General features: G+C 41.6%; 1 protein-coding gene across 1 annotated transcript; it reads left to right on the forward strand.

The window, feature by feature from the left end:
* Positions 1–11,220: 11,220 nt before the first annotated feature.
* Positions 11,221–14,154, forward strand: LOC115183306 (forkhead box protein B1). Its single transcript, XM_029744635.1, has one exon. The coding sequence runs from the start codon at positions 12,173–12,175 to the stop codon at positions 13,124–13,126; it is 954 nt and encodes a 317-aa protein (XP_029600495.1). The 5' UTR covers positions 11,221–12,172; the 3' UTR covers positions 13,127–14,154.
* The last annotated feature ends 1,314 nt before the right edge of the window (positions 14,155–15,468 follow it).

Genomic DNA, 15,468 nt, shown 5'->3' on the forward strand with positions numbered 1-15,468 from the left:
GGTGACATTTCTCAGTATCTCTAGTCATGGTGACATGTCTCAGTATCTCTAGTCATTATGATATATCTCTGTGTCTCTAGTCATGGTGACATGTCTCTGTATCTCTAGTCATGATGACATATCTCAGTATCTCTGGTCATGGTGACATGTCTCAGTATCTCTAGTCATGGATTATGTCATGTCTCAGTATCTCTAGTCATGGTGACATGTCTCTGTGTCTCTAGTCATGGTGTCATGTCTCTGTATCTCTAGTCATGGTGACGTCTCATTTTCTCTGGTCATGGTGACATGTCTCTGTATTTCTAGTCATGGTGACATGTCTCATTATCTCTGGTCATGGGTTATGTCATGTCTCTGTATCTCTAGTCATGGTGACATTTCTCTGTATCTCTAGTCATGGGTTATGACATGTCTCTGTATCTCTAGTCATGCGTTATGACATGTCTCTGTATATCTAGTCATGGTGACATGTCTCTGTATCTCTAGTCATGGTGTCATGTCTCTGTATCTCTAGTCATTATGACATGTCTCAGTATCTCTAGTCATGGGTTGTGACATGTCTCTGTATCTCTAGTCATGGTGACATGTCTCAGTATCTCTAGTCATGGGTTATGACATGTCTCTGTATCTCTAGTCATGGTGACATTTCTCAGTATCTCTAGTCATGGTGACATGTCTCAGTATCTCTAGTCATTATGATATCTCTCTGTGTCTCTAGTCATGGTGACATGTCTCTGTATCTCTAGTCATGATGACATATCTCAGTATCTCTGGTCATGGTGACATGTCTCAGTATCTCTAGTCATGGATTATGTCATGTCTCAGTATCTCTAGTCATGGTGACATGTCTCTGTGTCTCTAGTCATGGTGTCATGTCTCTGTATCTCTAGTGATGGTGACGTCTCATTTTCTCTGGTCATGGTGACATGTCTCTGTATTTCTAGTCATGGTGACATGTCTCATTATCTCTGGTCATGGGTTATGTCATGTCTCTGTATCTCTAGTCATGGTGACATTTCTCTGTATCTCTATATTAAACTACGTGACCAAAAGTATGTGGACAGCTGCTCGTCCAACATCTCATTCCAAAATCATGGGCATTAATATGGAGTTGGTTCCCCCTTTGCTACTATAACAGCCTCCACTCTTCTTTGAAGGACTTCTACTAGATGAAACATTGCTGCATGGATTTGCTTCCATTCAGCCACATTAGTAAGGTTGGGCACTGATGTTGGGCGATGAGGCCTGGCTCGCAGTCGGCGTTCCAATTCATCCCTAAGGTGTTCGATGGGGTTGAGGTCAGGGCTCTCTGCAGACCAGTCAAGTTCAAAGCATTTCTGTATGGACTTCGCTTTGTGTACGGGGGCATTGTCATGCTGAAACAGGAAAGGGCCTTCTCCAAACTGTTGCCACAAATCTGGAAGCACAGAATCGTCTAGAATGTCATTGTATGCTGTAACGTTGAGATTTCTCTTCACTGGAACTTAGAGGCCTAGCCTGAACCAGGAAAAACAGCCCCAGACCATTATTCCTCCTCCACCAAACTTTACAGTGGGACTTCCAGATGGTGAAGCGTGATTCATCACTCCAAGAGAATGCTTTTCCACTCTTCCAGAGTCCAATGGCGACGGATTTTATACCACTCCAGCCGCCGCTTGGCATTTGAGCATGGTGATCTTAGGCTTGTGTGTGGTCTGCTTGGCCATGGGAACCCATTTCATGAAGCTCCTGACGAACAGTAGTTATTGTAGCTGACGTTGCTTCCAGACGCAGTTTGGAACGCGGTAGTGTGTGTTGCAACCGAGGACAGATAATTTTTACATGTCAAATTAGAAAAGTGTTCTAAACAATGGAAGTGTTAATGAATTTACCTGCAGAGAAGCAGAGAACCGTTCACTCAGACCAGATACCTGTATTTCAAATCAAATCAAATCAAATTGTATTTGTCACATGCGCCAAATACAACAGGTGTAGTAGACCGTACAGTGAAATGTTGACTTTACCAGCCCTTATAAGAAAAACAGTGTTAAGAAAGTATTTACTCAAATAAACTGAAGTTAAAAAATATATATCATTTTTTTTTTATATATAAATTAAAATAAATAGAAATGTGGTTACAGGGTCTGGGAAAATGCAGGAATCATGACTAGGTCTTTATGTGGCTTTTTTTATAGTCCATGTCATTTTACCCCCCTCCACTTTCAGACATACCAAAAAGCAGGTGAACAGAAGTAGGCATGGTATGTTAGTGGGCTTTGGGTCTGTGTATGAAACAGCTTTATAGACATGACATTGGACTACAGTGATTGGGGAGACCCAATGTATGCTTTCTCGAATTATGTTATATACTGCTCAAAAAAATAAAGGGAACACTTAAACAACACAATGTAACTCCAAGTCAATCACACTTCTGTGAAATCAAACTGTCCACTTAGGAATCAACACTGATTGACAATACATTTCACATGCTGTTGTGCAAATGGAATAGACAACAGGTGGAAATTATAGGCAATTAGCAAGACACCCCCAATAAAGGAGTGGTTCTGCAGGTGGACCACAGACCACTTCTCAGTTCCTATGCTTCCTGGCTGATGTTTTGGTCACTTTTGAATGCTGGCAGTGCTTTCACTCTAGTGGTAGCATGAGACCCACACAAGTGGCTCAGGTAGTGCAGCTCATCCAGGATGGCACATCAATGCGAGCTGTGGCAAGAAGGTTTGCTGTGTCTGTCAGCGTAGTGTCCAGAGCATGGAGGCGCTACCAGGAGACAGGCCAGTACATCAGGAGACGTGGAGGAGGCCGTAGGAGGGCAACAACCCAGCAGCAGGACCGCTACCTCCGCCTTTGTGCAAGGAGGAGCAGGAGGAGCACTGCCAGAGCCCTGGAAAATAACCTCGAGCAGGCCACAAATGTGCATGTGTCTGCTCAAACGGTCAGAAACAGACTCCATGAGGGTGGTATGAGGGCCCGACGTCCACAGGTGGGGGTTGTGCTTACAGCCCAACACCGTGCAGGACATTTGGCATTTGCGAGAGAACACCAAGATTGGCAAATTCGCAACTGGCGCCCTGTGCTCTTCACAGATGAAAGCAGGTTCACACTGAGCACGTGACAGACGTGACAGAGTCTGGAGACGCCGTGGAGAACGTTCTGATGCCTGCAACATCCTCCAGCATGACCGGTTTGGCGGTGGGTCAGTCATGGTGTGAGGTGGCATTTCTTTGGGGGGCCGCACAGCCCTCCATGTGCTCGCCAGAGGTAGCCTGACTGCCATTAGGTACCGAGATGAGATCCTCAGACCCCTTGTGAGACCATATGCTGGTGCGGTTGGCCCTGGGTTCCTCCTAATGCAAGACAATGCTAGACCTCATGTGGCTGGAGTGTGTCAGCAGTTCCTGCAAGAGGAAGGCATTGATGCTATGGACTGGACCGCCCGTTCCCCAGACCTGAATCCAATTGAGCACATCTGGGACATCATGTCTCGCTCCATCCACCAACGCCACGTTGCACCACAGACTGTCCAGGAGTTGGCGGATGCTTTAGTCCAGGTCTGGCAGGAGATAACTCAGGAGACCATCCACCACCTCATCAGGAGCATGCCCAGGCATTGTAGGGAGGTCATACAGGCACGTGGAGGCCACACACACTACTGAGCCTCATTTTGACTTGTTTTAAGGACATTACATCAAAGTTGGATCAGCCTGTAGTGTGGTTTTACACTTTAATTTTGAGTGTGACTCCAAATCCAGACCTCCATGGGTTGATAAGTTGGATTTCCATTGATTATTTTTGTGTGATTTTGTTGTCAGCACATTCAACTATGTAAAGAAAAAAGTATTTAATAAGATTATTTATTTCATTCAGATCTAGGATGTGTTGTTTAAGTGTTCCCTTTATTTTTTTGAGCAGTGTATTACTACATAAAACATCAAAAACAATGTGATATAGCTTCATTTATCTTTTAATTTCTATGCTTTAATGTAACATACTGTATATTATGGCATTACTTATACAGAAGAATGATGAAAACGTTGAGGCTATCTTTCAGTAGGGTAGTTCCTGGTTAGTAGGACTACCTGTATAGCCCGAGGCGTTTAGGGACCACATGGGAATCATCGTGAATGGAATCCTATCGGTCCTAATGATCGCCTTGGGGGGGTTTAGATTCCTTCCCATCATTGATCTAAATTCTAAACTATTTTACGGGTGCTTCCTATCGTTCTAGTGCTCCATTTTGAAGCAGGAAACAGAGCTATGGTCAGTCAGGTGGAATCCCCAGACTGACCTCAGGGAATCAGACCTTGCAAAGCTGCTCCTCTCCTCATCTTCTCCATCCTCCACCTTCCAATTTTAACATCCTTAATTGAGAGATCTTCTTACTTGATGTATTGTAAAAATTAATCGCTAATTTATGTAATCACTCAATTAACGATCATTCCAGCATATGTTCAAAATGCCCAGAGGGTTTACTTCTCGCAGGTACTTATTTTGATGTCACGGTGAAACAGCTAATTAATTTTACATGCATATTAATTTGGGGTCTGCTTAGAGAGAGTCCCTCCCTCCCAACTCCCATCCTTCCTCGCACTACCTCATTTGTGAATGCAGACTCAGGCCAAATATTTACCTTTTTAACCTTTTTTGGGGGGGGGGGGGACAATTTAAGATTGAAATTGCATAATTAATATTGTTGCTTAGTCTAATTCATGTCCCGTTTGGCTGTGTCTTTAAAATTGTAATCCGTTTTTATTTACCTTAATTTATACAACACAGTATAACGCAGTGTTATCAAACATTACATTGAACTTGAAGAAAAACGTTATTTCAGGATCAAATAGTTTACATTTTACAACCTATCATCAAACCGTCATGTGGAATCCGAAATCAATGAAACAAAAACAACAACAAAACACTGAAACCTCTGAGCTGAAAGCTTGGGCATACACAGGCTATTCTATAAAGGACAGAAGTGTACTCTCTATTTCAAAGTATTCTTGACGCATTCTCCTCTTTACTAGTGAATTAACGATTCCCTTTTAATTAATAAGAAAACCCGCGGCAGGCAACCTTGAGTGCTTCTGTATGATAATGAAGGAAAATGAATGAACTGAATAATGTTCGTTAACTCTAAAACACGTCTCCCTTCACTCCCTTCTCCCCCCGTTCCCCCTTCCCCTCCTCCTCTCCTCTACTTTAGCACTAAAAGGGCGTTGAGTGTCTTAATGAGATCTCTCTGTAGTCTAATTAATTGACGCTGTCGTCTTGAATATTCATAATATTCCTATACAGTAGCTCTACGTCAGTTAGCGCCGCTATACGGTACTAATTGTACTGTGCAGCAGCAGCTTAGGAAAGAGTCCCGCCATAGACCTTCATTACAATCAATAATGCTCAGATTCACCAGAGTCAAGTACCGTGTCCAACACCTGCCGATAAGTCAACGTATGTATAGTGGTATAGTGGTTACAAAAATATAGTGGTTTACTAAAAACATGTTTTAAATGGAATTCTGTTTATTATGTTTAAAGTAAAATATGCTACTTCATAGCAATAGCTTAATATGTCACAATAATAATACAATTATAATTATTATAATTATTATTGTTATAATTATTATTATTATTGTTATTATTATTATTGTTATTATTATTATTATTATAGATCTAATGGTATAAATACATATTTGGCATTCAACTGGATATAGACCTATTTTATATAAGTTATACAAGTATTAGTGAATAGTTTGTTTTGAAGGTGTTAATGTCATTAATTAGTTGTTTATGCAAATGTTTTCATTGACAATGTAAATGACACCGCCAGCAGTTGCAGTTTGTTTATTCATTAGTTTTTAGTAAATCTACAACGCCTCTAGATAAAGATGACTAACAATAATAATACTACTACTAATAATAGGATGAAGGAAGCCCATGTTGAGTTTACTGCACAGCGATCACAGCAGGGCCTTGATCCAATAACAGCAGCACCAGATGACGTGAAGAGAGAGACACCACGTCATAATAACAACAGAACCAGATGACGTGAAGAGAGAGACACCACGTCATAATAACAACAGAACCAGATGACGTGAAGAGAGAGACACCACGTCATAATAACAACAGAACCAGATGACGTGAAGACAGAGACACCACGTCATAATAACAACAGAACCAGATGACGTGAAGACAGAGACACCACGTCATAATAACAACAGAACCAGATGACGTGAAGACAGAGACACCACGTCATAATAACAACAGCACCAGATGACGTGAAGACAGAGACACCACGTCATAATAACAACAGAACCAGATGACGTGAAGAGAGAGACACCACGTCATAATAACAACAGAACCAGATGACGTGAAGAGAGAGACACCACGTCATAATAACAACAGAACCAGATGACGTGAAGACAGAGACACCACGTCATAATAACAACAGAACCAGATGACGTGAAGACAGAGACACCACGTCATAATAACAACAGAACCAGATGACGTGAAGACAGAGACACCACGTCATAATAACAACAGAACCAGATGACGTGAAGACAGAGACACCACGTCATAATAACAACAGAACCAGATGACGTGAAGAGAGAGACACCACGTCATAATAACAACAGAACCAGATGACGTGAAGACAGAGACACCACGTCATAATAACAACAGAACCAGATGACGTGAAGAGAGAGACACCACGTCATAATAACAACAGAACCAGATGACGTGAAGACAGAGACACCACGTCATAATAACAACAGAACCAGATGACGTGAAGACAGAGACACCACGTCATAATAACAACAGAACCAGATGACGTGAAGACAGAGACACCACGTCATAATAACAACAGAACCAGATGACGTGAAGAGAGAGACACCACGTCATAATAACAACAGAACCAGATGACGTGAAGACAGAGACACCACGTCATAATAACAACAGAACCAGATGACGTGAAGACAGAGACACCACGTCATAATAACAACAGAACCAGATGACGTGAAGACAGAGACACCACGTCATAATAACAACAGAACCAGATGACGTGAAGACAGAGACACCACGTCATAATAACAACAGAACCAGATGACGTGAAGACAGAGACACCACGTCATAATAACAACAGAACCAGATGACGTGAAGACAGAGACACCACGTCATAATAACAACAGAACCAGATGACGTGAAGACAGAGACACCACGTCATAATAACAACAGAACCAGATGACGTGAAGAGAGAGACACCACGTCATAATAACAACAGAACCAGATGACGTGAAGACAGAGACACCACGTCATAATAACAACAGAACCAGATGACGTGAAGAGAGAGACACCACGTCATAATAACAACAGAACCAGATGACGTGAAGACAGAGACACCACGTCATAATAACAACAGAACCAGATGACGTGAAGACAGAGACACCACGTCATAATAACAACAGAACCAGATGACGTGAAGACAGAGACACCACGTCATAATAACAACAGAACCAGATGACGTGAAGAGAGAGACACCACGTCATAATAACAACAGAACCAGATGACGTGAAGACAGAGACACCACGTCATAATAACAACAGAACCAGATGACGTGAAGACAGAGACACCACGTCATAATAACAACAGAACCAGATGACGTGAAGACAGACACCACGTCATAATAACAACAGAACCAGATGACGTGAAGAGAGAGACACCACGTCATAATAACAACAGAACCAGATGACGTGAAGACAGAGACACCACGTCATAATAACAACAGAACCAGATGACGTGAAGAGAGAGACACCACGTCATAATAACAACAGAACCAGATGACGTGAAGAGAGAGACACCACGTCATAATAACAACAGAACCAGATGACGTGAAGACAGAGACACCACGTCATAATAACAACAGAACCAGATGACGTGAAGACAGAGACACCACGTCATAATAACAACAGAACCAGATGACGTGAAGACAGAGACACCACGTCATAATAACAACAGAACCAGATGACGTGAAGACAGAGACACCACGTCATAATAACAACAGAACCAGATGACGTGAAGAGAGAGACACCACGTCATAATAACAACAGAACCAGATGACGTGAAGACAGAGACACCACGTCATAATAACAACAGAACCAGATGACGTGAAGACAGACACCACGTCATAATAACAACAGAACCAGATGACGTGAAGAGAGACACCACGTCATAATAACAACAGAACCAGATGACGTGAAGACAGAGACACCACGTCATAATAACAACAGAACCAGATGACGTGAAGAGAGAGACACCACGTCATAATAACAACAGAACCAGATGACGTGAAGACAGAGACACCACTTCATAATAACAACAGAACCAGATGACGTGAAGAGAGAGACACCATAACATTCACCAGGGTTCACTGACATTACAGTAGGTCTGAAAACCCACAGGTCACAGAGGCTGGACTACTGTTGTTAGAGCTTTAGAACCACTATCTATGTATTTATATATATAGCCTAGTATATATTTTCAATAGATATATTCTGATGTATTGGGTTGCTACAAGTGTATGATATGCAAACTTTTATACAAGGCTTCTAAAGATTGTAATTGCCACTTTAAAATGTCAGACTTGATTTGCTCGAACTAAAAATGTATTATCCCCCTACAAAAAAAATGTCCTTTAATTATAATCCTCACAATACTTCACATTTCATGTTTCTGCACGTTGATTTTCCTGCTGTGAGAAACTGGTCAAATTAAGAGCCTGCATCTGTACTTCATTTTATTGTTGGGAATAGTGTAGGCCTGTTAACCTTTAATTACTGTAGGCCTATTCACTTGATTTGACCCATAATTGTTTTATCATAACATTCCGATGTGTGCCCATAATTCGTGGTCATAGGCGAATGTGATTATTTTAATTTTAATGAATAGCTGAATGCAGTTTTTCATTCACGCCTTAAATCCATGTCTATTTTCCAGCGCACAGTAACGCGACGAACACACGTTGGTTTTTGTCTATTTTCTTGGCGAGAATGTGCCATGAAAACACACTATAATTTTCCTATAAATGTGTATGAAACGTATAGCCTAGCTATTCAACTTTTTCAGGTATTTTTTTTTGTATTTTTTTGTATTTTTCTTTGTATTTATTCTGCAGTTCTCCAAGTCGTTCTCAAAGTAGATTATAAATGAACTTCTCATTTGAGACAGTTCATGTTTCTGCATAATATTGTTCCCCAATTTACATTTACTAACCAATCTTTCTGACAAGGATATTCAGCGATCATTTGTTACTTTTGGAGCGAAGGCGATTTTTTCGCGGGGGGCAACATTTGTTTTCCTTTGTGCTCTGGTGCAGCAGTGGAGAGACGACGTGTGAAAGTGGCTGTTAGGTCCGCCTTTCTCCCTCTCTGACCCTGCTCTTTATCCCCGTCGCCCTGGGAATGGCACGCATCGCTACTCTACTTTAGAGGAGCAGCAGAGAGCGCCTTTGTTTGAGTCCTTTTGGGTCGCACAAAATTGTTCTCCGTTCCGCCGCTGCAAAAAAACTACTTCAGACCAGGAGCAGGTTCACAAGTGCAATGCAATTTGGCTTAGCTCAACCTTTGTTCCGCTTGTACAAATGACCAAACAGTGCTCACATTATACAGTTGATCTACTGGGGATTCAACAGGTTCTTTTAGAGAAGAGGAGAAAGGCGAGTTCATCTGTTCAGAATCATGGTGGCGGAATCTTTCCTCAATCCGCAGCTTTGTGGGATAAAACGTCTTGGACAGATGCAGCTAGAGATCAGTAGCGGAAAAGATGATTTAAATGTTAAGGAAAAGTTCACTGAAATCCAAAGGTTAAATGGTTTGATGGGAATTGTATTGTGCAACAGTGGGAACGTATCCGGATGTCAGGGCCGTTTTCTCCTTGACGCTGAAATGACAATAAATTCTATTCTAATAACAATAATAATAATAATGTTAAATATACATTGAGTTTTTGTATTTTTCTCATAGTCTTTTGATATCAACATCCATACAGCTTGTCCAATCTGTTCACACACATTAGCATCGCAACAGAAACAATCTATGATGACTGAGTGACTGACTGTAACCACACGGTTTCACTCTAAAGGACTTGGATTACCCACAGGCCCGCATCCCGACTGCTTTTATTCTTACTCGCCCCTGCAGCCTGTCCGTCCGAATCATCATTCCGTGTATTGTGGGACGCATGGAGAGAAATTAGCATAGATTATGAGTTGGTCGGAGTGTGTGTGTGGTCCTTCTCATTGGGATGTGGCCAGGCAGAAAGGGAAGGTGGCTTGGCTAGGGAGGGTGAGCTCACAGAGAGAAGAATGTCCATTGATCTGAATACGTCCCCATTAGGTTCACACTCACATAATTGACTTATTGGTATTTTATACAGTTTCTATAGCATTGTCGTAAGTCTCGTAACCACCCGAGTTTTACATTTCAATGACAGGCTTAATTTAAAACCTGTTCATCCGCGTAGAAAGTGTATTTTGTTAGGACGTTTGCTGCCACAGCTTTGTGGGAGTCGTCTGGTAAACACTAGCATATTGGTATTGCTATTAGGCCTATACCTTTTTGTAGGCTACTTGAAACAATTAAATAAACACATTATAAACATTGCCTCATCATATGTATGTATCCCATATATTCAAGTGTATATTTCAAGTCAAACGTTTATTAATTGTGTCTTTGGGGATTACATATGACCTGCGTAACACACTCGGCATTTCCCCACTAACTACTTCGAAGATATATATTTTATCGACTGCGGCGCATGCTCTCGGACGCTGAACACACACACACACACACACACACACCACTCAAAGAGGGAAAAATACAAGTCAGACAAAAGTAACAGTATTCAAGGGGAGTGTATTGAGCAGCTGACAATACAAATCCAGCAAAATACATTCAGGAAATAATTCTATATTATTCCAAAGGGAAATTAACAGTTAACCGTCATGAAAATAGGTTCATTAATATGGCAGTGTAAACAAACTGTTAGTCACCAGTTAGATGACTATAGATCACAGACTGGTACACAAATTGTCGATTCAATATCAGTTCAATTCACACTTTCCCCTCTAAACAGCTCAAACTAAAATGTAATCAATGACACGTCATTCAACACGAAACAAAACTTACAAAGGACAATACAGAACAAATAGAGAGACTATGCCAAGAAGCGACGGCCCTCCACGCCAAACATCAAAATTGCTTGGTAGCTCTATTTGTAAACGCAAATAGTTGACTAAGCAACCCCTCGCTCGGTGCACAAAAGGTTATCTGCATACCTTCACACGGCGGAACCGGGCTTTCATCACCCACCCTCACACTTCAAATCCGGTGGGTCGCTGGGCCTTTTCACCCCTTCGCTCAGTCTTCAAATGGAAATCATTTCTATTGGCTCAAGGTGTCCATGTAAATAGGTGTAAATGAATTCAGATTATGCCTTTGCTTTCTCCTCCGAGCGAGTAGCCCCCCTCCTCCTCCTCTCCACCCAAGGCGATTGTCATGTGATAGCGAAGAAGTGGCACATTAATGAAGCGGCTCTACGGGGGTCTTTTCTCCTGTCACCACATTAAACTATCACACGGTTCGGGGGAAGGACATGGAAATAGCAGCTACTTAGCTCTGCTCATCACAACAAGGGCCACAACATATCGGGAACCATTCAGAGAGTCGTGGTGTGTTTGGGGGGGGAAAGGAAAAGCTTATTGCTGCTTGCTTAACTAAAGATAGCGCATCATATAGGCCATCTGAGGGAGAGAACGAGATTGTTTTCATAGGACGGCTGTTTTCAAGACCCACAGCCCATAAGCGCTGAGTGAACAGTCCACGGAGGAAACAGACAGTGAGTGCATCTCATGCATCTTGGCGAACTTTCAGTAACTTTTAAGCGCGGGGATTTTGCCTTTTTTTTTTTACTGTGCGTTATAAAGGCAATCTATGCGGCGAATTTATGGAGTTTTACGCGTTCGTAATGTTGTTTTGAACAGTTGTTTTGAACAACCCGTCCTAGAGTGATACTTCTTTCAAGGAGTGTAGGACAAAAGTTCTATTTCCCCTGTTTGTCTGAGAAAAAGTGGAACAACTGTAGCCTGACGCGCCTTTCAGCATAGTCATTTTGACAGAAAGTCCAACAGAATGCCTCGTCCGGGGAGAAACACGTATAGCGACCAGAAACCTCCCTATTCCTACATCTCCCTGACCGCCATGGCTATCCAGTCCTGCCCGGAGAAGATGCTCCCTCTCAGCGAGATCTACAAGTTCATCATGGACAGGTTCCCCTACTACAGAGAGAACACCCAGCGGTGGCAGAACTCCTTAAGGCACAATCTCTCTTTCAACGACTGTTTTATTAAAATCCCCAGGCGGCCGGACCAGCCCGGTAAAGGGAGTTTCTGGGCTCTCCATCCCAGTTGCGGGGACATGTTCGAGAACGGAAGTTTCTTGCGGCGTCGTAAACGCTTCAAGTTAATGATGATGGCGTCTGAGCACCTGGCGCAAAGCAAGCCGTCGGACGCTGCCCACTATCTCCAACAACAAGCCAAACTCCGACTGAGCGCTCTGGCTGCTTCTGGCACACATCTCCCGCAGATGTCCGGTTACAACATAGGAGTCTCTCACCAACCGTCTACTTTCAAACATCCGTTCGCAATTGAGAATATAATCGCCAGAGAGTATAAAATGCCAGGCGGGCTAGCCTTCTCCACCATGCAGTCTATGTCTGCTGGCTACCCGCTGCACAACCAGCTCACCACGGCCTGGCCTCATATGTACAGCTCCAGCGTCATGGACACGGTAGCTCCCATCTCCATGGCTAGTGATTATTCGGCCTACGGAATGCCCCTCAAGTCTATTTGCTATGGCGCACAGAGTCTACCTGCCATCCCCGTGCCAATCAAGCCCACACCTACTTCGATGCCAGGGCTCTCGGCGCTGCCAACACATATTCCAGCTTTCTTAGCGAACTCTCCCCAGTCTCTCAGCCCCACGTCTCCTCAGACAGCTACCAGCCAAAGCAGCCCTGCCACGCCGAGCGAAACGCTCATAAACCCGGCCTCTTCGGCCATGCAGTCCGTGGTGTCGGTGCACTGACATGACGTTAGCGCACGGGACTTATTATAAACTTCTGAAAAAGAAAAGAGATGATTATCAACTTTTCCAAAGCGGTATTTTATTGTTTGATCATTTATGACAACCAACTAAAATATGCTCTACAATCATGAGGCAAGATATTTGCGTTTTGTGGGTTTTATCGATGTACTTAGATGTTTTACTTGAAAATGTGTTGTGGCAGTGACCCTTGTCTTTCTATGACACGCATATAGGCTACATCGTTTTGTTACCTTTTTAGGTCATTTAAGAATAATCCAATTCTGAGATTATCTTCAAAAGCACTGTCGTTATCCGTATCTATATTCTTGCTTACATTTTATTGCAAAAATCTCCAATAAATATTTCAATTCAATTAATCTAAAAATGGTAAACCAATTCCCATTCGTTATTACATTAGAGAATGTTGTCAAAATATATATATATTTGTTGCATTTTCGTCAAGATAAAAATGCCAAGAAAAATAAATAAATAAAATCAACTTTTGTAAATTAAATTTAACGTGACTTTTTAGTTACAGCTCCGTTTTAATGCGCATTGCATTTGCTATACCAAACAGCCAAATCTAGTTTTTAGGAGAATAAATAAATAAAAAAAGAACAATCACAGAGGTGACGTTTTCAAATAACAAAACTTGAAAACATAATATTTATGGTTTACTTTGGTGTCTGGTTGTCTGCATTCAAAACATTCAAAAATATTTGAATTGATGGAAGAATATGTTGAAATGTTGTAAACTGCACTTTTTTTTGGTTAGATGTTTTAGATGATCTGTAGTTGTTCTGTGGACCATTTTAATTTAAACAAAAAAAAAAAATACACTGTGGTGACCGGATGTACATTTTTAAAAAAGCAGTATATTTGTACGTTCTCTAAAACGCATGCTATTTCCAAACGTTGTGTTGTATTTGCTGCGAGCATGCGTGCTTCTCCAAGTGTGCCATGTGTCTGCAATAAATTATTGGTCATCAAGAATATTTTCCCATTAAAAGACAACTGCGTAAACATTATGCTACATTGCAGTGTGTTTTTATTTTATTTTTTAAAAACAGGTTATTTAACACACACACACACACACACACACACACACACACACACACACACACACACACACACACACACACACACACACACACACACACACACATTTAAAAATATATATAATGCTCTAGTAAATATGATTGTTGGTGTTGTAGCGTTCTAGACCATAGTAGTTTAGATTATTATAAGGTAGTTATAATAGTGGTTATGTAATTGTACATGATTCATTGAGGTTTATATGACATTGGATCCTATTAAACCACATTTTTAGCAGAAATGAACTTGATTAAAATGCATGAAGGCAATTCAGAGTGCAGATCTCTTATTCAGCAGGTTACAGGTGTGTGCTCCGGGAAAAACGCATTCCTTTATGTTCCAGCGTTAATCCCAGTTATAGGCCTCATATTCTAGTTATACTACAGCTATACTAATATTACGATGTATATTTAAGAAATTATAGCTGTATTTGCACAAATAAATAATAACCAATATTCCACTCAACCTCTATTTACAAACTTCCTTTGAGACAATATTCGTTATGGATGTAAATGAGAAATATTCACTGTCATAATAACCTATTCCTGGGGATTTTCTCAACTCAATCCCCCATCCCTAAGTATAAACAAATATATTAGGATTCCATCACTGTATGCTATTGATGAGGCCTACATCAAATACATGGCCCCCACCGATCCACTTCATTCAGTCCGTTCGTCTTGAATAGAGAACGGAAAGAATAGCGACGTTAGACCGGGCCGCTGGTGTAGATACAGCCCCTTTTACAATCAGACAAAAAGAGTGATTTTCACCAACACATTGCTGACTGGGGGGACTTGGAAACGAGTTCTGAAAACCTCTTTGGAATTTAAATGTGCCCCCCCCCTCTCCGATCCCCGCCTCTCTCTGTTTTGTCTGTTTGCACAACGTTGAAGGTTTGTTGGACGGTGCCAACACAAGAAGTGTATTGACGACGACACTTGCCATTTTTTTTTGTCAATTGTGTGAAATGATGAAATTCACTTTTCTCATAATATAAAGTGTAAACACACATAAAATATACCGAGAATACCTCGCATTTCGCTATTGTATTCATTAAGCAATGAACTGGGCTTGAGCAGAGGGACGGCGTTACGATGCATTCCAATACACTCATTATTCTAAAAACGCAATCGCAATTCGTTGATACTGTATTTGAATAATGTTGGTGGTGTTACGTCTGGTCCTTAAATGTGCTTCACCAGAGGTTACAGTCAGAACATTATCGGCTACATCTATTACCGCAG

The sequence above is a fragment of the Salmo trutta genome, unplaced genomic scaffold, assembly GCF_901001165.1.
Source record: "Salmo trutta unplaced genomic scaffold, fSalTru1.1, whole genome shotgun sequence".
NCBI lineage: Eukaryota > Metazoa > Chordata > Actinopteri > Salmoniformes > Salmonidae > Salmo > Salmo trutta.